Here is a 23,654-nt window from a genome sequence, read left to right as displayed (position 1 = left end):
ACAGTAACCAGTCTATTGATAATAAGTTTCCGGTTCGTTGACACTTAAAGCAGGGCAAACGAGTTTAGGAACAATCTCCGGTACAATAAAAATAGTTACCCTCTCATGGATGGATGAATGGACGAATTTCATGCAAAATTCGCATGACAATGAATATGACATACGCGTGTCGTCATCCTTTGCTCATTTCAATTATCTCGCTTGAATGAGAAATGAGAAATGGATCACCACCTCCGTGACCGTGGGGATATATTACCCTAGTTTACCATGATGAAACACTGAACACTCCTCTCTCAAGACTGAAGTGGTGCACAGTAGGCACATACCAAAGCTAGCTGTTCTAACTAGGGACGAACACTGCTGGCTGGTCTATGCATGTGCAGGACTGAAGGAAGGTGCAATCAACCTTGACGATGCTGATGCTACTTTAAGTAGGTACTACAACGTGCCTAATGGCGCGAGGATTGCAGACTGCATCAGGATGAGTTTTTCCACTTGGAAGCGAGCAGGAATACTGAAACAACGAGATACCTAAATCATTCTCAACAGCACACAGTCCTGTTTCTAGACACCGCCAGTGCAGTGGGGAAGAGAGGTCCAGTGGAACATAATGATATGGTTCATGCTCAACTCATGATATGATTAATAATCCTGTGGGCGCTTCAGGCTGTATTTAAAGAAACGAGCTTAAAGCTGATGTTTGCTGGTGCGTTCGTTAGAAAGTCATTCACCTTTCTACCGGTGCAGTTCAAGCCTGAATTGGTGTTTTTTTTTCTGGTTGATCGCATTTTCTGTTATTATTTTTCTAGCACTCCTCGTCATGAATTGGCAAGACAATCGTGTAATCGAAATGTCAAGCTACTTTTTCGTACTCATGCTCCAGAAGAGACACGAACATTGATGTTCAAAGTACCCGACCTTCAGTAAAAGAAAAAGTTACACAGCATCCATGTTTCCTGTTAGCATGCAGCGGCCAGTGGTACAGAAAAACACGAATTGCGACAAACGCGTGAAAATAAACACATTTCATCGCGGTGGTATCATTTTCCCTGACATCCGGGCGACAATGATGACTGAAGAAGGACGGAACGGTTTTGTTCCGACGGCGCAGCGTTGCACAGTGATCCCGCAAAGAATGTGAAGGTATGCGTCGCGTCTGTCCCGTAAAACGTGCGATGCCCTAGATGAGCAGCACGCGTCCTCCACGCCACGACGACGATCTGTACTACGCTGTTGCTGTTGCCCTTCTCAAGGAAACTTGGGCTGTTTGGTTGCTGTGCTGGTTGGTACTGTTTTCGAAACCCTCTTTGATCTTTTGCCGACGATCGGTCTGCTACTACTACTAGACAGGCATGTTCGTAATTCGTATACCGTTGCGTGTTGTGTGTCGTCTCATGCCGCATCTCGAGCGAACAGTCGGCATCGTGAGGCATCTCGGGGAAAGGAACATCGCCTCTGGGATGCTGAATGTGAAATACTATTGCTGAGGCAGCATCCATTTACCACCGACAGCAGAGCAATAACAGTACAAGTCATTCGATACTTGGTCGTCCGGTTGCTCATTCGTCGTTTTTGTTTTGGGAAATGCGTAAAATTGGAGCAATCACAATCATCATCATCGCATCGATGCTGGGAAAATGTTGTAATCTGTTGTAATGCGTCGTAATGTTGCGTCTGTTAATGTGCGCGATTATATGGATCTCCTTTTGAACGTGTTGAGCAATGTTGACCTTCCTAACTTCAGCTAGATTTAGGAGGTACGTCCCGAGCGCCTGTTCATTAAGGAGGTTCGGCTCAAACAGCGTCTGTTCTGGCATCCAGCGGCCGAGTAAGAAATGCTCCTCCACCGAAAGCTATACCTCAGGTAGCAGCCTCACAACGGTTGATAGGAGACCTTAGGCCAACAAACAACCTACTGTTCTCGAAACCCAAAGGCCGTTACAGAAACAGATTACCTATGAACTGATTCAACGGCACAACTAGCCAATGAGGCATATCGTATGAAGCTTGAGATCCTAGGACTGAGCGAAGTCCGTTGGCCGAACTTTGGAGAACACAGATTGACGTAGGAGTTGGTTTCCTGCCAGATTCGGAACACGGGTTCGAAACCTTACCATGATCCAATTTTTTTTTCTTTTTTTTCCTCATTTGTAGAGCCTTTGAGCCACTGCGTCCATTATTTAGGAATATTGTGGAATGACCCATATTTATTTTGATGCTAGTCAAATATCCTGTCACAATTGAGCTGTGATGGACAATGGTTGATGTAACACCTGATCCCAACTAGGCACAATTCGTTTTATAAAGTTTATTACCCTGTTGGGGTTACTCCTCCAAATTTCCAAGGGCTATAGAAACCCTTTACCAAATATTGTGAGTATGTATGTAGGATGTATGCAAAATTTGAACTAAATCCATCAATAAACAAAAAAGTTGTTCATACACCAATCGGATACATTTCATATAGAACCGGATGGGAGCTACTGTGGACATTGTTATCTATAACAATACTGCATTTCAAATTACAGGGTCATTTAGAATACTACTTTGTACCAATACTGTAGTATACAGGGGATAGACAAAATGATCGGGACAGGCAAAATTTTCACTTTTCAAAGCATGTTCAAATTGCTGTAACTATTTGAAAAGTTCTTCGGAAAATCTGAAATTTTTACTGTGATCAACTTATGTTATGTCAAACGTTTTTCAAAGCTCATTATGTAAGTCATAAATGGTCAAAATTTCATTGCATTCGGTTTATTGCATCCGGAGATATAACAGCTCAAAGTTGGCTATCGGATAATTATACCTTTTCCTAGCATCCTTATAGCTTCGTACAGAATAGCCCGATCTTTTCCAAAATTGGACCATCGATACACAACTAATTGATCAACTTACAAATATTTTGATGCACTTTTCAAAAAGTTACAGCTATTTGAACATTTTTTGAAAAGTGAAAATTTTAGCTGTCCCGATCATTTTGTCTATCCCCTGTACAATATCGGATATGATTTCAATAAATATATGCGTTTTAAGAGGGTTCTGTGCTACCTTTGGTATTATGAGTAGTGTGATATTGATATATAGATAGCCTGAAAAAAGGGACCATCAATCCTTTATTTAGGTGAATCGGTCATTTATAATGTATAACGATACAAATATTCGATTGTATATGCTACGTTGATACATTTTGAATGAATTGATCAACCCTTTGAAATTTATGAACTGTAGAAACAATGCTTACAGACCAAATATTCTGATACGTTGTGTATATTTTGATCAAAAACGATCAATTCTGACTATACATGTCAATGGTTGCTCCTCCGTGATTGATCTGAACTGGTACCAATTGCACTGAGATCCAACTGAATAAGGGGCTGGGACATTCCACTTATTCTCAAAGTGCAATTTTAGCAGCTCATGCATATTTTGATCAATAACGGCGCCGGCCAAGTCCTTATAGTCAGCTGGGAAGGGAAAGGAATGTTAGAGTGTACTGGTTGCTGCTACTAGAGACCGAGAGCACTCTGCGTCCCACAACCCGCACGGACTGGGGTATTTGTTAGACGGAAAGGATGGGAGATCTGGGAGTCACCGTTGGGTCGGTGATGCTATCCATGGATAGGGTTATTTATAGTGTTCGTGATAGATTGTGTGGTGAATAAGGTGAATAAGATCAAGCGGCACAGAACGCTTTGGTTGCATAACTTATAGGCGTTATATATACACTGTGCTGTGAGTGGAAGTTGGAAGGGAGGGAAACGACTTTTTTCAATTCGTTTCTGGTTCTAGCGATGGCTATGAACATATGAATATACATGAGTTGTATATGTAGAGAAGAGAGAGCGAGAGAAAGTGGATAGAAAGATACAAAGTAGTATGAAAAGGACGGGCCAGGGATTGAACCCATGATGTTCTGCATACGAATCAGAAGCGATAGCCACTAGACCACCAAGCCCGTCACTGATACGTTGTGTATATTTTATTGGTTTATTCGATGTTTTTTCGCGTCCTGACAAGCAATGAACGGTCTGTTTGAAAAATAATTTCAATCAAATGAAGCGAAAACTATTGCTTCATAATAGTCCCAAAGACATCAAACAGATTTAAACCATATTTTGAATTCAAAAAATCCATATTCAAAAGTGTCCGAAGTAGCCCCGCATTTCAAAAGTAGCCCCGCGCGATGGTACACTATTTGAGTTCCTTTTTGGTCCCAAATCAACTGTGCAAAATTTCAGCTCAATCGGAGAAACTATATTTTAGCGCCAGCCGTTTTAAGTTTTCAAACGATTTACTAAGGGCCAGGGTGGCCACTAAATATCAGTTTTGAAATTCCCGTCTTTTTCCCGGTTTTCCCGGTACGATTTCTGAAATTTTCCCGTCTTTTAAAATGCACATTTTTTAGTAGGTAACGCCCAATTTTCGTATCATATGGATGATAAGTACCATGTAAAAATGCACTTGCAATCTTGTGAATACTATGTACTAGATATTTATAGTTTAATATTATTCTTGACGTAATGCATTTATGGAAAAAATGGAAGTAACTACCAATGATGACATAAAAGGCGTATGCTACAAAATTACTTACAACATATTTTCATTCAGCTTATTTTACTTATTTTCTTGTACTTCAAAAAAAAAATGGGTGGAAGTGGTAGCTAACTATGACAGGTCTATAGTAGGTAAGATGTGCATATAAAATCAGCAAAGGTCGCACTCGATTATTCGGGACATGGAAGATAAACGATTTTTTTTTAAATTTTATTCATTAGCGTAGGTGCCCCAACGCAACTTCATTGGTGTTGTTTCCGCGGATTCCTCCAGGAAGTCCAACTGAGTATTTCCCCAAAAACTTACATCTGGAGATTCTTACAAAGTTTTGTTCAAGATTTTATCTTTCGATTACACCAAAAATACTATCACAGAAATCAGTAACTTCTGTTAGCGATTCCACCTCATATATCTTTTGTGGATTCCTCTAGATTCCTTAACCGTCCATAACTAGCGCGGTTGGCCACTACCTCCAGCACCACGCTAATACTGAACACAAAAAGCGAGATTTTTTCAACGTGTTGTACAAAACACAACAGCACGATCGCTCGAGGGTTAATGGATTTATTCTGATAGAGGTTCCTTTAGGGACTTTAGGATTTTAGTCTGTTGGCAATTAGGGAATAGAACTTTTGGTCTGGGATCATGAATTCGATCTAGGGATTTCTCCTGAAACTCCTGAATGATTCCCAAAAGAATCTTGTGGCATGTGCATCCCACATGTTAGCAAATCCCATTTCCAAATTTTAAGGGACCACTCTAGTGGCACCCCACAAAGAAAATATCAAACGTTTTACAATGCCATCGAACTGATTTATGCAGCGTATGAATATGAGCCCATAAAGCAGTTCGATTACTTAAAGCCTGACCCGGCAAGAAATAGGCTGGGATCATATTACATTCTGAACACGCAAACACCCAAGTAGCACCTGCAACTAAAATGGAAATGATCATCGTTGCAAACATGTTGCAACTGAGTTTTCATGAAACAAACAAAATTAAAACCTATTAAAATCCCGTTGTTAATGCCAAACTGAGGTGTAACAGTTTTATAACAACTAGAAAAATGTAAACAAACGTCATCATTAGTCGAAACTTGCGAAACCAATTTGTAACTGAATTATAATCTGATTGTTTCAACGAATCTTAGTTACAACCGTTTACAAACCAAATCAACCAAAACATTGATTCGGATTGTTATAAACATGTTGCACCTGGAACTTGTTTAGAACATAACGAACAATTTTGACAGGAGAAATAGAAGTTCCAAAATGTGCGGCAAAATGTTTTTGTGATCACGAAAAATATAAAATGCACTATAGAAAACCAAAATGTTTCAAAAATAACGAAATCATGTACAAATAAAATGTAACCTTTTCTTCATAAATTTATCGACATATTCCAAATGTTATAAAAATAAAGTGGTAAAATAGAAAAAAAAAAATCTGATTGGAAGTATAATATTGACCCAATCAAAAAAAATCTGCCTCATTTTCGCATTACTGAATGACCGGTACCTACCACTGGGAAGATTTGAATATATGGGGTTTTGAGAAATCTAACGTAACGTATAACAAAATTAGGAGTTTCCCACGAAAAATTTTACAATGGGTTTACATTTTTTATAAAAAACGTGAAATTTTCGGTACGTAATAAATGGACGGCCGCTTGTCGACGTAAATGTGAAGTACACGTCCAAGTGTCTGGTTTTTTGGTTATTTATGTCCTACACGGAAAATTCAAACTACTTTATTTTGGGTCGATTTTACCCTTAAATGAGTATTGATTAGTTACCCAAAATTAGGTTGTTTTTCCTCTCTGCCCCACAGATGTAGTCGTAAATAAACAGAGATGCGTCTATCCAACGGGGGTCCTTGAGGCCAATAAGCCAATTTTGGGTAAATAAAGATTTACCCAAATTTGGGTTGAATGAAGAGGGTCTTGGGTTGAATTTACCTACTCTTGAGTATATTTTTAGTTGGAGGTAAAGGCAATTCACCTTGCGTAAGTTCAATCAATTTACTCAAATGTTGACCTATTGGGCCGAACTATAGAATGCGTCAAAACAATCCAATACTTGGTAGTTTGGCGGCTCCGTGTACCACGTGCAGCATTGTTGTACATTGTCATTACGGATTCCCATAGACATGATTCAGCGAATAGTATCTTTCTAAATTCTAAAATTAATTTGCAGCATTTTATGGGTGCATTAAATAAGCTGCTGAAATGCACTCCGCCAAAGCAATATGGCGAGTTAATTGTTACCACAGATGCCTAAATTTTCACTCGCAAAATAATAGGTAGACTGAGGCGCGTTGAGAATACGGAGCTAAAATGCGTAACTTACCGATAAATCTGGAACGGCACACAAATTAACGTTCTCGGTCAGCCTTATTTGCGGTATATTTATGCACACAATTTATAAGTCACATGAACGAAACTGTTGATGCATAATATCTGGCAATGACGAATGTGGTGACTAGCTGACTAGTTGTCGAATCGGTCACCACTTTTTAAGTCGACTATAAGTTGTATCTTGGTTATAATTCGATTGCGTATTAAAACCGTTTATATCACGAATGGATGTTTTATATTGGCTCCACCTCTTGCGCTTTTTTGGTTGCAATTTAGTCGTTAATAAGACGATTGGTTCAAATGGCATAACTTTCAATATAGTTGCATACAAATTACAGGAACTTATTAATGTCCAAGTGTGTTGCTTGGGCAGCGTGTGGTCGTCAAGCGCAATTTGGTTTGGCGCAATTAGCCTTCTCCGTATCTCTCTCTCTGAACATTCTCTTTTTCGGTATCGACCACTGATTGGTGATCAAATACATAACAATACATAAGTGCTTTCAAGTGTCTCCGAACTAAATAAGTGTCAGAATAATTTTGGAGAACTGAATAAATCAATTCTGTCTTGACCCTCAAACCGAGAGGTTCGTTTGCCATTTAATTATCGAAGATGATGACAACCAAAAAGTTTACAATCTTCCACATGTCTAGAAGGTTTCGCAAGGAACTCTTGGAAGAGTTCTCGTTTAAAAAACTTCCGCAGTAGTTTGATTTTCAGGATTCTGAAGTACCGTAATCCGGGGTAACATTGATCAGATTTTCCTATCTTTCTTAAATAATTCTCTTGTTAAAGCAAACGTTACATGTTTTATATTTTTAAAACAAGTACTGACCCTCTGAGTATGTGTTAAGCTACTCGAAAAAGTATTGTAAAACTTTAAAACATGTTTAAATAGGTTTTTTAATCTAATTTTTGATTGTGTTGATTTGGGGTAACATTGATCATGTCAGTGATCAATGTTCATTTGTAATGAAAATACCCTTACTTACTAAATTCGGGGTCGCTGATCTCGAATATGTTGTCCAAATTCTTACAAATTATGTACTTTTTAAGTTATTTTAGGATTAAAATCCTCTAAACTACGAATAACGCCTAAAGGTAGGCAATGGCTTAAGGAATTGATAGCCGACTTTTAATAAATCGTATATTTTACTGAAAAATAGCATTTTCATAAAAGTTTGGTTTATTAAATCCAACTCTAGGATATCATATTAAAGTAATACAGTGAATACGAACCTCATATTGTATCTAGTATTCAGGCATAGCATGAATGTTTGACAATGTATCTCATTGCGTTACGAAACACAGTTATGGAAAAATCGATTTAATTCAATGTTTATGAAATTCAATTTTCATAAATTACATGTCATTTAATAGCTAAATGATAGCAGATTCCGATATACCATTCCATAGCAGAAACTGATTCAATGTAAAATGCTTGTTTGAACATTTCATGAGGTGGGTCAAGCCGATCAATGTTACCCCGCTGATCAATGATACCCCGGATTACGGTATTTCCAGAAATAGCTATCGTAAAGTTTTTGTAAGAAATTTTGGGAGATCATCCAGAAAGAACTCCTGGGTGATTTGCAGAGGGTGCTTCTGAAGGATGCCCAAAAGCAACTCCTGGAGCAACTCCAAAAGCAACTTTCATAAGCAACTCCTGGAGGTTTCGTTGAACAAACTCCTGGAGGGTGCCCAAGAAAAACTCTTGAAGGAAACGCAGTAAGAAACACTGGAGAAATTCCAAAAGCAAATATAAAATAAAGATAAAATTTAGCAAAACCACATGGAAGTTTTCAAAATCAAAGTTTCAGAAAGCACTCCTGCAGAAATCTTGCAAAGAACTCTTGGAGATGGATAAGTAACAGAATGATATCCTGGAGAAATACCAGAAGAAACTCTGTAAAGAATCCCAGAAAGAACTCCCGATTGATTTCTTAAAAAAGTTTTCGGAGGAATTCCAGAGGAAAATTCTAGGGAAACCCCAGAGGAAGTTCCAGGAAGAAAAGGAAAAATTTTCTGGAGGGATTTAAAAAAAATAATCTGGGAAGAATTCCCGTAGAAAATTTTGAAGATTGGAGCAACTCCTTTTACAATTGCGGAAGGAAAATCTTGATGAATCTTAAAAGGAACTCTTGAATAAATTGCAATAGGCTGTCTTTATTAAAACCCAGTTTAGTGGTTATGATTTTTTATCTATTAAGATTCCTAATGAAATTTCGGAAAGGTTCCCTGAAAAAAAAAACTAGAATAAATTTAAGAAAGGACACGGGTTAATCCAAAAAGAAACTTTTGAAAAAAATCTCAGATGTAAGAAACTCTTTCCTCGAAAAAATCTCATCGAATTCCAAGACACAATCAAGCGGTACAAAAACGTAGAGGATTTCAAGAAGAAACTTCTTGAAGAATCCCAAGTTCTTTTTTAAGGAAATTCCAAGTGATTGCACAGGCGAATTCTTTGGGATTTCGTAGAAGTATCCCAGGAGTATTTTGGTTTGGCTTTGATTTTTCAGATTTTCGATGAAGTCATTCAAATTTGCACATCAAGTTACTCTTAACAACAATTTTCCCGGTAATCATTCCAAATTCCCGGCTTTTCCCCGCTTTTTTCCCGGTCGTTCCGAATTCCCGTCTTTTTCCCGGTTTTCCCGGTTCGGTGGCCACCCTTAAAGGGGGAAAATCACTTTTTCAAAGAAAACCGAATGGCCTGCCAACGCTGTTTAACATGTAAGGAATAACAATAAATAATAAAATCTCGTCGTTTTATCGATCGGGTAAGGCTTAATAACTTTTTCCACTAATATCGCATCGCTTTGCGGTCTTCGAAGGTCTGATTCCTCGTGAAGTTATCTACAGAAATCATTCAACGATTTATTTTTAGGGATCAATGGGTGACCTCAAGCGATTTTTCTTTGAAGAAGTAAATTTTCCGCATAGGAAATCGTATGAAAAACTAAGAATGCGCTAAAATATAGTTTCTTCGATCGATCTGAAATTTTGCATAGTTGATATGGGACCAAAATGAAACTCAAAAAGTATACAGGAGTTGGAGTTTTTAATTTTTTTAAATTTTCCCATATAAACCGTGTACCAGGCTAGTAATCACCCTGAGATCTCTTTTGTTTAGACTCAGTATGGACCTGGCTTTTTCTGCACTCGGTTATATGAACCGTTTTGCTTGCTTGGATGTATCCGTGGCATTCCAATTAGATTTTACCGTGGACATTTCCCAATTTTTTAGTTTCATCCGAAGGGCACACTCAGGAACTCCAGAAAGGTTCAGGGCCTACAAAGCTTAACGCCGCACCCTGTCTGGCTAAATTGTCGGCGTTTTCATTTCCCAGAATTTAGCAATGACCGGGCACCCAGTATAAAGTTACCTCGTTCCTACTGGCCAATTGCTTCGGAGAAATAATGCATTCCCACACTAGCTTTGATTGACAAGTGAAAGCTTTTAGCGCATTTAGAGCCGCCTGACTGTCCGAAAAAATACAAATCTTGGCAAACCGATAATTTCTTTTCAGACAAATGTTGACACACTCTAGAATGGCTTGAACTTCCGCTTGAAATACAGTGGGACTGCATCCCATTGGTATAGCCTTACTGATACCGGGGCCAAAAATACCAGTTCCAGTATTTTCTCCCATCTTGGATCCATCAGTATAAAATACAATAGAACCTGGACGTAAACTTGGCCCACCAGAATCCCAAACCACCACTTTGAAGGGAACATCATAGTTGGTCTTCGTTATCTTATCATCCAATCTTCTACTGTTTTCATATCCATGTTTAATTGGAAGTCTTTAATGACCCTGAAATGTCCAACAAGATCCCCGTCTAGAACTTTATTGCAACAAAATCATCAAGTTATTAATAGAATACGGTCGATAAATCAGCATATGATATTTATTGCAACGTATAATCTGCAGGGTACTTTTTGCCGCTTGTAGTTAAACAAATTGATGCAATGGCAGTATGGGCATCCAAAGCAACTGATGGATTGCTTTTCACTGCTCCTGTCATAGATATACAAACAAGTCTTTGTAGCTTACTTAGCTTCTTTTGAGAGGTTACCTCATTTGTTTTGGGCCACCAAACAAGTGAAGCATAAGTAATCTAAGTAAACTATTGCAGCATAAATCCAGTGAATCATGTTAGGTCTAAGACCCCAGGTTTTTCCTAAGGCTTTGTTGCAGACCCAAAGGGCATTGGTACCCTTGGTTAAGACATTGTTTAAATGAGAAATCCTATTCAGTCTTTTGTCAAAAGTTACCCCAAGATGTTTAATTTCTTCTGAGAACTGAATTTGAACTCCATCTAAAGAAGATGGTCTTTAACAGAACATAAGAAGATGGTCTTTAACAGAACATAAGAAAGGCTTATGGGTCTGAAGGCTTTTGGAGTTTTGTCCCGTTTGCCACCTTTAGGATAAAAACAACACGAACCCTACGCCACGCCTTAGGTTTGTAAGCTAAAGTAATACTGGCTCTGAATATTTCGGTTAAGAGCGGACAAATCGCCTCTTTTCGATGTTGAAGTAAAGCTGGGAAAGTTTCATCTTTCCCGGCAGATTTGAAAGATTGAAAAGAATTCAAAGCCCATTTGACCCTCGACGGTGTGAAAATTTCACAAGCTTTTTGATAGGTATTGGTCGACCAAGCATGTCTTGCCTTATCTGAGTTCTGTTCTTCATCCGAACAAGGAATCGACCCTGGGAAGTGAGTTCTCATCATTACTTCCAATAATTCAGAAGAATCAACAGTAAAACTGCCATATTTTTTTTAAGACTCCCAAGACCATTTGAATGGTCTTTCGAAAGGACTTTATGAAGCCTTGCAGCCGTAGGAGCGTTATTGATGTCTTCACACAAGATTAACAAAGGTCAAGATTCCGAAAGGTGATATCAACCCAAGCAGCACCTGCAACATTATCCAAAATGTGGCTTTCTATGCTTTGGTCTAAAAGAGTTGCAATAAAAGCACACGCAACTACCAACTTGCCAGTTGAGTTGCATTTGAGGCTCAAATAGGAATCGCATTTTATCCAGGATTGAAAAAAGCGCTTTTCTAAAGAATGACGAAAAAGCGAACAAAACCAGCGTGCCCGATTGGCATATTTGACAAAATAAACAATCGGACATTCTTATTTTTTTCGATTTTTGAATCGTTTTGGGAAAAAGTGCATTTTTAGTTCTGAAACATTTGCCATTCTTAATTGAGCCTTAAACTCCGAATATCGTTAAGTTGCGGCTTCGTTTCATAGGAATCACAAATAACATCGTGTTTGACATCGATTTATGGAGGCGGAGCTTACATATTCCTCACAAGTGACAATGCAGTCAGCTTGTATTAAATGTGCTATGTTACAAACATGAAAAATCTAACTCTAGTTTGTTTGTTCAGATTAGGTTCCAAGTGGCTACCTGTTAAGGGTATTGATGTTCGTGGTTGGATTAAGATGAACTCTACAGTGACCGAAACATATTTGTTTACAAAAAGCACTTAGGCCCTTTTCGCATGTTACGCTTGAGTGTGTTGCGGAAAACTCGTGCGTCTCTTCATTTGACAGCTTTCCAATTTGTGACAAAGAAGGTGCAATGAGCCATTTTACGAAATGACAACAATGTTGATGATGATATTGATTTTCACGGGTTAGGGCACCACCTCCTGTCAAAATTTCATTCATAAAAATGGCTCGTAAAATAGACTATGAAGTAACGCGTAACTTCAGCAGCTTTTATGGTGTGTTGAGCAGAAAATCTCTCACAGAGCTTCTGGTGTAGTATATGTTGTAGTAGATGTTTTCTCTTTAGTTCATTCCTTGTCAAATATTTGACCCAATTTTAAAATTCTCGCGTTACATTTGAAAAGGGCCTATCCCCAGAACGTAAACATTGAGAAAAATCGATGCAAACAGTTTCCATCACATTTCCTATTCGTATTTCACAGTTTCCGGATTTTTCAACATGCTTTTCATTTTAATGACACAAGAATAGATGTATCTATGCTTCAATAATCAAGTTTGCATTAAAAATTATCAAAAAAACATTAAAAACTCTAGTTAAACATGTTAAACTAATTTGAAATATTTCACCCGGTGTACGCCTTATTGTGAGTCTTTCTAAAATTTTCTTAGCGTGGGTTGGCCTCCCGGTTGAGTCTGTTGTTGACATCGTATCAAGGCTTGGCCGTTTTTGAGAGAGAGAATTCTCTCTCTCGGCGCTCGGGCCGAGAGCCGTTCGTAAAAAATTTCGGTTGTCGGCCTTTTAAACGAGAGGACCAACAAATGAAAACAATATTTTACCGTTATTGGCCCACTTGGAGCACGGGTTTATGAATGATTGGGGAAAAAAGCAATGATCGGCCGTTTTGAAGGTGGGGTTTATTCTGATAAGATTAATGATTATGCGGGTGGTGTTTGCACAGTATGTTACTGTTGGGGGATGCTATGGAAAGGTATCAAAATCGATTTGTTTACATTTTAGGGATAGGCCCTTTTCAAATGTAACGCGAGAATTCACCATGTACGAAGTTGGATCTTGTGAATAACTTATCCAAAGAAAGTATGCTGAAGCAATGATGCAAATTATCACCTCACTAGTGCTCATCACAACTCATCAACTGTATATTTATCCCGTGCGATTGAACTATGCACTGATCAGCGATGACCAGCAGCAAAGAGGTGGCAGAACGAACATGATGTAAATCACAAACGATTTTGCACACATCTGACTGGGCCGTCACACGCTCGCCCGAACAGCCGAACCATACCGAATAGGTTGGTTTGCGAAGCTACGGCACGAACGCTCGACACGCACACAGAAGCAACATTCGCATGTACCGATACCATACTAATAAAGCTTCCAGTCAACGATGCTTCGCGATAAGCTGTCGAAAAGCATCGAAAGCGATGAAAAGAGATGCTTGGCTAGAACGCAACGGCTCAACGGTGAAAAGGAAGAGTCAACTATGCTGATCAGTGTTGAGTCCGTTCGTGTGCTACTCGTATGGGAGGTTGATTGAATAAAGCGAGGATGGGTGAAAACGTATTCGTTGTCGAAAGCAAATCGCATCATTTTGCGAATGTTTTCATCAAATAGCAAGCTTGTGCTGAAGTATGTACTGTTATTATTGATACTTTCTTTCCAATCCAGGAACAATATCAGTGAAAAACTAAATTCTTAGAATTCAAGATAGGTAATTCGTAGTTTTTGCTCCTACAATATTCTGCAACATATTTAAAAAAAAACTATGTTTGTATATAAGAGCCCTAAAATTTGTTTTGGCAACTTTTGGCAGAATTTTTCTATATCCTCTTAGGTTTGACCACAGATAACAGACGTTTATGCTAACATATGATATGTCTGTAAAGTTTACACTGTAAACCCTTTCAACCATCATTCTAATGAAGAAATCAATCTGGCAAGATCATTGGAGATAGCACAATGATCGCATTCATTTTATTTTTATCTGTATTAACCCACGAGCAATCGCGCTGTTGTATTTTGTACAACACGTTGAAAAAATCTCGCATTTTGTACTCAGCATTAGTGTGGTGCTGACGCAGGTAGTCAACCGCGCGAGTTACGGAAGGTTAATGAGATTTTTAGCCCTAGGCTAGTTCATCTCGGGACCCACGTTTTACTTCCCTCCCGAAGGAAGAACTCACATATTGTGAGTTTGTCGGAAGTGGGATTCGATCCCAGGTCCCCGGCTTGATAGTCACGTGCTTTAACAACCACACCAGGCCCGCTCCACACACATAATTTGTTTCAGAATAACTATTAACAGTTATAGCATGTTGAACTTTATTATGAGAGAAATAAAAGTTGCCCATTCCAAACATTTTGGCCACCCCCTGTATATGGTGTTTCCAGTTTTTACACACGTTTTGAGTTAAATTTTGTTCTAGGATAAACATCTGTTATCTGTAGTTTGACCATAAATACTTAATAATGCAACCTAAATTTAGGATACCGAGAAACCCTTGAGTCAAAAGTTCATAGTCGGATAGTCTCAGCTCAATTGAGGCTATTCGCTCAATGAGGCCGGTGAAGCACTCCCCGTATTACCTGAGCGAAATTCGATCAATTCTGAGTGCTTCATCGTATCACCTTGGTTTGGGTCCTTTCGCATTGCTCGATTCCGGGCAATGAGAAAGCGGATTCGCTCGCCAAGGTGGGCGCTATGGAAGGCGGTATTTATGACCGTCATATCGCCTTCAATGATTTTTTTCGATTGCTCGTCAGCATGCCTTGGGCAGTTGGCCACAAAAATGGGATGCAGGAGAATTGGGCAGGTGGTTACATTCAATTCTCTCACAGGTATCGAAGACGGCGTGGTTCAAGGGGTTGGACATAGGTCGAGATTTTATCAAGATAATGTGTCGACTTATGTCCAATCACTACTCTCTGGGCTCGATTTCTATCGAATAGGGCTCACAGATAGCAATCGTTGTAGCTGCGGTGCAGGCTATCAAGATATCAACCATGTTGTGTGGGAATGCCCCGAATACGGTATTGCCAGATGCGATTTATGTGCATCCCTCAGGGCCCGAAGGAAACCAGAAAAGGAAGACATTAGAGATGTGTTGGGCAAACTTGATCTTGTGTACATGAAGCTTGTGTACGACTTCTTGAAACAAGCCGAAGTCTTCGTTTGATATCCCCGTTTTGTTTTTCCACTTATCCACCTCGTGCCTTTGATTGATACCCCAGTCTAGTTGTTCCGCTTGTCCACCTCGTGTCCCTTCGAAAATCGTCTGTTTGTATCGTTACAGGTTGTTTGTCCACTCTACGTTTGACCAGCAGCAATAAGCCACATCACGCCCTCATGTGTCAACGAAAAGCCCTTATCACCCTATCCTTTCCTTAAAATTATTGTTACCCCTAACCTCGACCAAACCGTGAGTTTTACGGTTCCCCAAAACTAACATAGTTTATAAGTAAAAAACATAAAATTGTAAAAAATTTAGATGAATTCGGCTCCGTTATGCCTGTTGGCGCATGAGCCTTATATAAATGATTAAGTAAAAAAAAGTTCATAAACATTACGCCAAGAATCAGCCAAGGATCTCGCATGATTTTTCCATAATCCAACAGTTAAAAATTAAATGTCCTTGAGAATCCACCAACAAGTTTAGTTGGAGATTCTTTGAAAAATAAAAATACACTACTCTTTTGAGGAAAATATACATGCTTGAAAAGCTTTTGATCTTTTGATATTTGTTTCGTTAAAATTGATTAAATTTACTTTGACACCTCTTGTAAGGGATTCTGTCTGAGTAACTCTAGCGAAATAATAAGTTCGAATAAAAGACACTATCTCGCTTATGCAGTTGGAAAAACATGTATTTCCAAAACAGTTACACACAAACCACACCAGTTTTTACTTAGTTAGAACGACGAAACAGCTAAAAATCTCAATCCCTATTTGATCAACGATTTACCCTCTGTCTACATATGCCTGCGCTTCTGCCAGTCCATAGTTTCGCTCCGTTGGCTATGAAAAGAGCTTTAAACTTTTCAATTACTTGTCGCACGTCGACCGGCGCCGCCGTCACCGGTCTTCACGGTTGACAAATTTATGCCTTCATCATTAAATTCCCGAATGGGAGCCAAACCGTCAAACCTTCTTCCCCTTGATGACGAATGCCATTTCGATTATCCCGGCCGCCAGACGTTTGCAGCGAAAGGACACACATTTTCTGAAGTGCACTCATCATCATATCATTACTCATGTAATCTTTCCCCTCTGCAAAAGGCTAGATGTTATCTCTACCGCGCCCGTCAGCTATTTGTTAACATTGCTGCTTATTTATTTAAATCTCGAGCGCGACTGCCCTGCCCTAATTACCGTGCCACATCTGATTTCCGGTTTTCTCCCTCTCTCTCTCTCTTCCAGGTCTGGCCAGTGCCTTCACGAACCAGCTGCTCTACACCACCTACATCGACATTCGGCTGGCGAATGTAACCATCCAGCAGAATACCACCTGCTCGGTGGAGATCCTAGTCAAGGATCTGAACGAGGCGTCCGCCATGGACTTCTACTACGATCGGGGCCTGGTCTGTTTCACCGAGCACAACTCCGAGACGATCCAGTGTGCCCAGATGCAGGGCGACTCGGGGGCACCGCAGGCCTCCGTCAACAAAACAGCTGTGATAACCCACGGGCTGGACAAGCCCGAGGGTCTAGCGATAGATTGGTATACCGATAAGCTCTACTGGACGGACGGCGAGACGAACCGCATCGAGGTCGCCACGCTGAACGGTAAGTTCCAGAAGGTGCTGATCTGGAGCGATCTCGATCAACCACGTGCCATAGCTCTAGTACCTGCCAGGCGGTTCATGATCTGGACCGATTGGGGCGAAAGTCCAAAGATAGAACGTGCCAGCATGGATGGCGATCCGCAGTCGAGGGTAGTGCTGGTGCACGACCGGATATTCTGGCCAAACGGGTTGGCCGTTGATCTGGATAATGAACTGATCTACTGGGTTGACGGGAACTTGCACTTCCTGGACGTGATGAATTTGGACGGTAGCAATCGAAGGACCCTCGTCAACAACCTAGACTACCCATATAGCCTTACCTTCGCACCGAACTATCTCTTTTGGACGGATTGGCAGGACGGAACCTTGCACTACTACAACATAGCCACCGAAAAGCACGAAGAAATTTTGGACAGTCCGGTCGTTCCGATCACTGTCCACGCGTGGGACTCCCGTCTTCAACCGGCATCCGACAATCCTTGTCGGAGAAACAACGGCGACTGCTCCCATCTGTGTCTGCTGTCGACCAACATGGCAGGGTATAGCTGCGCCTGCCCCACCGGAGTCAAGCTGCTCAGTCGGACGCAGTGCGCCGACGGTCCTCAGGATATGCTGTTCGTCGTACAGCGAACACAGATCAGTCGGATATCGCTGGACTCGCCGGATTACACAAGCATCCAGCTTCAGCTGGGGAAGGTGCGGTACGCGATCGCTATAGACTACGATCCGGTGGATAACTACATCTACTGGTCGGACGAGGGATCGAACGCGATCAAGAAGGTGCGTCCCGATGGGACGGGTATGATCGAGGTCGTCAACACGGAAATTCAAAGTCCGGATGGGTTGGCTGTGGATTGGTTGGCGCGGAATTTGTACTGGACGGATACGGGGACCGATCGGATACAGGTCTGTCGACTGGATGGGTCGTTTAGGCGGGTGTTGATCTACGAGCACTTGGAGGAACCGAGGGCGATCGCATTGGCACCTACGCTGGGTTGGATGTTCTGGAGCGATTGGAGCGAGAAGGATCCGAAGATTGAGCGGGCGTCGCTGGACGGGACGGAACGGGTGTTGATCGTCCAGCAGAACTTGGGATGGCCAAACGGGATCGCATTGGATGTGGAGGCGAGGAAGATCTACTGGTGCGACGCGAAGTTGGACAGGATCGAGGTCGCTAACATGGATGGATCCGGTAGGAATATCATACTGTCGGACAATCTACCACATGCGTTTGGATTGAGCCTCTTGGGAGACTATCTCTACTGGACAGATTGGCAGCGAAGATCCATTGATCGGGCGAACAAGTTGAACGGGAATGATCGAACTGTGATCGTGGAAGCGTTTCCTGATCTGATGGGTCTGAAAGTCTCAAAACTAGGTGATGCGAAGGGCAACAATCCATGTGCGATACGGAACGGAGGGTGTTCCCAGTTATGCTTGAACCGACCGAGGGACTACGTTTGCAGATGCCAGATCGATTACGAGCTTGATCGCGACAACAGGACTTGCTTCATCCCGTCTGCGTTTCTGTTGTTTTCAAGACACGACACGGGAAGCATTGGAAGGATCTCTATCGATAGTCACAACCACACGGATTACGCTCCGTTTCGGAGCGTTATCGATGCCCACTATCTGGACGTAGACATAGCTGACCGAAGGATCTACTGGGCAAGCCAAAAGCAGAAGCACATTTCTCGAGCGTACATCAACGGTTCGAACGTGGAGAAGATCGTTGAATCGGGGTTGATCCAACCGGAAGGGATCGCTGTGGACTGGTTGGCTCACAACATCTACTGGACGGATGCGGAAGCTCGGCGGATCGAGGTGGCCAGGCTTGACGGAAGCAGCCGGAGGATCTTGATCTGGAAGGGTATTGAAGAACCTAGGAATCTGATACTAGAACCACGTAGAGGACTCATGTACTGGGCAGAATGGCCGTCAGATTCCATCCGCCGCGCTGTGATGGATGGAAGCGAACTGAAGACCATTATTTCTGGTGCGAACCTCGCGACTGGCCTAACATTGGATCCGGACACTCGTCGACTGTATTGGGCCTGTCAGAGTTCACCAATTGCTATCGAATCTGCCGAATGGGACGGCACCAAACGCAAGGTACTCGTGACGGCGGATTCTGACAATCCGTTTGTACCTCATGCGGTCACCTTGTACAAAGACTACGTCTACTGGAGCGATTGGAGTACGGGAGAGATAGAACGGGCCAACAAGACCACCGGTTTCAACAGGACCATCGTCCACACGAACCTGAAATACACCAATTCGTTACTGGCGTTTCACCCGTTTCGCCAATCCGGATCCAACCAGTGTCGAACTAACAATGGAGGTTGTTCACATTTGTGCCTGGCGCTAGGTCAACGGAAGATGACCTGCGCTTGTCCAACGCACTACACCCTGACGGCAAACCGCATATCGTGTAGTCCACCGAAGAACTACATCATCTTCAGTCAGCGCAACTCATTTGGACGATTCATGCCGAATACTACGGATTCTCCGGATGTGCCTCTGCCGGTGACTGGGAAGAACATCCGAGCCGTGGAGTACGACGTCGTGACGCGTTACGTTTACTGGGTAAGTTGAGTCGTTCGAGTTCGAGAATTTCTTAGATGTTCATATTCTATTTGATTCCAGATTGACGGTCGGGGTCCCATCATTCGGCGGGCATTCGACAACGGTACCAGCGCCAAGGTGTTCATCGATCCGGCTTCATCTCCGTTCGATATGGTGATCGATCCGATAGGGCGGCTGTTGTTCTGGAGCTGTTCGCATACCAACACCATCAACATTACTACGTAAGTATTAGATCAAAGTCTACGCCAAGGTCTACACTACCTAGAGTTTTATAAACGCTTATTATATGGCTAGAAGACTTCCTTGAACATCCTCCAAGAATACATTTTGGGGTATTTTAATCCATCGGGAGAAAACCAAGGATTCATGTGTTCATTCCTACTTTCAGTCTGGATGGTGAAATCGATCGCATCGGCAACGTGGACATTGGGAACTCGGAGAAGCCGCGTAGCTTGGCGCTGCATCCGACCAAGCGGTTGCTGTTCTGGACCGACGTCGGTACCGCACAGGCCATCATCCGGGCCAAACTGGACGGAACGCAACGGAAGGAGCTGGTGTCCCGGCTCGAGGGTATCACAGCCCTGGCGTTGGACCCGCTGACGAATCGGCTGTTCTACGCCCACGGCAAGCGGATCGACATGATGGATATCGACGGGAAGGAGATGTAAGTACTTGTGGTAGCTCCCTGGCTCTAAGGGCTGTAATGATCTTACGTATTTCTTTCTAGCAAACCCCTGGTGACCGAGCACATCAGTTTAGTGTCGTCAATCGCCGTCCTAAACGGATACATCTACTGGCTGGATGAGCGACCCGGTATGGAGCGGATTTCCGTGCTCGGCGAAAACCGCCGTACGGAGATTCAGAAGATTCCGCACATCACGGACATTGTGGCCGTGTGGACACCGGAACCGAGGATGCTGCGGAATCATACATGTAACTCGGTTCGGGCCAAGTGCAGTCACATCTGTATCGGGGCGCCGGATGATACCAAGGGTGAGGACGTCTGCGGATGTCCTCAGGGGTTGATGTTGATGAAGGATCGTCGAAGTTGCGGAGCGTTGCCGGTGTGTGGTCCGGATCATTTCACCTGTGCGGTGACTTTTTCAAGTAATGGGTTGGACGGGGACAACAACAAGGACTGTATTCCGGTGTCGTGGCGATGTGATGGTCAGAAGGATTGCCCGGATAGGTCGGATGAACTGGATTGTCCGGCTTGCGGGGCGGATCAGTTCAAATGTCAGTCTGGAGAATGTATCGATAAACATCTGGTTTGTGATGGAACTACGCAGTGCTTGGACGGGTATGACGAGGCGGTTTGCTGTAAACATCCGGAAGACTTCCAATGTCCGACGAGCAAGGTCTGTATTTCGTACCACAACATCTGCGACGGAGATGAACACTGTGCCAATGGAGAGGATGAAGCCCCGGAGCTTTGTGCCGAGTACAACAACAGGAGGATGGCTCCAAGTGGCAGTAAAATCACTATGCTGATAGTGGTAGTCATAGCGGTAGCTGTAGTCTTCATAGTAGTCTACCTTCTACAGACCTGCAGGTCCCGGTTCGGCGCCGGATCTTCTGAACCGAAGGAAGATCAAGCAGCTGCTCCGCTATCACCTGGAGGTCTGAACAAGAACATCCGGGTGTCGAAGCTGACTTCCGTGGCGGACGCTGTCCGGATGTCCACGCTGAACAGCCGCAACAGTACCAATAGCTACGACCGGAACCATATAACCGGAGCTTCCAGTTCTACAACCAACGGAAGCAGCCTTATTGGCTACCCGCTGAACCCACCTCCGTCACCAGCCACTACAGCGGGCTCTGCACGGTACTCCTCCAACTACCATCCGTACAAACACTACAAAATCATCAACCAGCCGCCACCGCCGACGCCTTGTTCCACAGACGTCTGCGACGAGAGTGACTCGAACTACACGAGCAAAAGTGCCCGCAGCCGGGATCGTATCGGCGGAATGGGCGGCGGAGGAAGCCTCGGTGGAGGCGGGACCAGTAGTAGTAGTGGCCGCGGCGGCACCAGCGGCAAGTACAAAAACAATAGCAATAGCGATCGGTACGATTCGGAGCCGTATCCGCCGCCGCCGACGCCTCGGTCGCACTACCACAGCGACGTCGGCGGAATGCTCCCGGAAAGCTGCCCTCCGTCGCCGAGTTCGAGAAGCTCGACGTACTTTTCGCCACTACCTCCACCGCCTTCGCCGGTTCCGTCACCGTCGAGGGGTTACTCGTAGCGGTAAGTTCTACTTTGAGGTTAGGTTTTTCGACTATTTTTGTTATAGCAGATATTTTAGGAGTTAGTCCTTCGGGATACAATAGTTTTATGTAAATATTTATTTACTCGTGCCGCCATATTGGATTTTTCAATGAACTTACATAACCTCCCACGATGAATGGATTAAACACCATATGGTTTGCTGACTTGAAAAAAGTTCATTGGTTCACTAGTAAAGCCATGAACATGTTACTTGTTACATAGATGAAGTCATGAGTTCACTGAAATTTACTCGCTTTCGAGGTCACGTACAAATTGCAAATGCCAAATTAGTGAATCAATCCTTTGTCATATGAACACTCGAGTTCATCCATATGGTCATCTGACAAAACCAAATGGTTGCAAAGTTATACATTGACAGCAATATATTAGGGTTATAGTGACCCACACCCCTCCGTAAAGCAGCACGGATTGCCTACGTTTTTCTAGGCAGCTCAACTGCATAGTTTCCTAAACATAAAAAAAATCCATTTCTGTTTCGGAATGAAGTAGTCTTCCAACGAAATTCATTGACCTTGACCAAAACCTGGTTCGAATGACAACAACAAGTGCCTATTAGATTTAAAATTAGAAAATTTGACCCTCCCAAATTCATCAGATTCATAATCACTTTGGTGGGTTATTATTTTTGTACATAATTTTAACTAAGTCAACCTAACTTAAATATGATTTCATGGCAACTACCTATCTGTATAATTTTCTAATCATGTCCGATGCAATAAAGAGCACATTTTCCCCCGCAGAAGCTGCATCCAACGATAAATTCTCTTACTTTAGAAAACTCATTTTATCATTATGTACAAAAGTAGTTTAATCTAAGTTAAATAAAAAAATCAACCCTCGCAATGAGTATTGTATCCCATGAGAAACGTATGATTTCTTTATCCCGAATCCCCACAGTCCATTTCATACATTCATACAAATATGGAAAGTCAAACTTTGAATAAATAAAAAAGCTCTCAGCCGGATGGGAAAATGTGTTCAAAAGACTGACTCTAGGAAGTGCACGTTTTCGTGTCGTTATGGTAATAACGCAAACCAACAACGAAAGGCAGCAAACATTTATACACAACATATAGCCTTTTACACAGTAACACAAAACAAAAAAAACTAGTTGTTGAAACATTTAGATACGCGTACGTGTGTAAATTATGTAGCTTTAGCTATAATAACTAGTTAATAGCCATGTTTGCCTTCCGGGCAAACAGAATAGAATGCCTCTATATTAGCGAGCTTACAGTTTTTGGAATCCTTTGGTATCTGTTGACATAAGTAGGAAACTTGTGTTACGAACAGGAACGGAAAAAAGTATGAAACGAGAGAATTATAGTTTTTTAATTGTTGTACAAAAATATACAGAAAATGATGTATTTAAGCGGTAGTTGCGTTTAGTTGATCCGAACACATCCCTTATGCTTTGTTGTACCGCGAAAACGAAACTTACTCAGATTGGTTGCCGGTATTCTCATGCAAAACATGCCCTGTCCCAAGTAGGTCATTCTCAATGGCTTTCTCCGTCGAACTTGAATTAACTAAAACTGGCTTACCTATCTTGATGGCTGCAGCGTGACTTTTCTCCAGAGCCCATCCAGCGCCAT

The 23,654-nt window shown here is 42.2% G+C and overlaps 1 protein-coding gene across 1 annotated transcript in view; it reads left to right on the top strand.

Annotated features, from left to right (window-relative positions):
• Window positions 1–23,431, top strand: part of LOC109432670 (low-density lipoprotein receptor-related protein 6) — a 193,182-nt gene extending 169,751 nt beyond the window's left edge. The window contains exons 3-6 of the mRNA XM_029874899.2: window positions 16,819–19,769; window positions 19,830–19,990; window positions 20,158–20,433; window positions 20,497–23,431. Of these exons, the coding sequence (XP_029730759.1) occupies window positions 16,819–19,769; window positions 19,830–19,990; window positions 20,158–20,433; window positions 20,497–22,015 (4,907 nt within the window). The 3' untranslated portion in view covers window positions 22,016–23,431. The remainder of the gene's footprint in view (window positions 1–16,818; window positions 19,770–19,829; window positions 19,991–20,157; window positions 20,434–20,496) is intronic.
• The last annotated feature ends 223 nt before the right edge of the window (window positions 23,432–23,654 follow it).

This window comes from Aedes albopictus, chromosome 3 (assembly GCF_035046485.1).
Source record: "Aedes albopictus strain Foshan chromosome 3, AalbF5, whole genome shotgun sequence".
Taxonomy (NCBI): Eukaryota; Metazoa; Arthropoda; class Insecta; order Diptera; family Culicidae; genus Aedes; species Aedes albopictus.
This window is presented reverse-complemented; position numbering and strand designations above follow the sequence as displayed.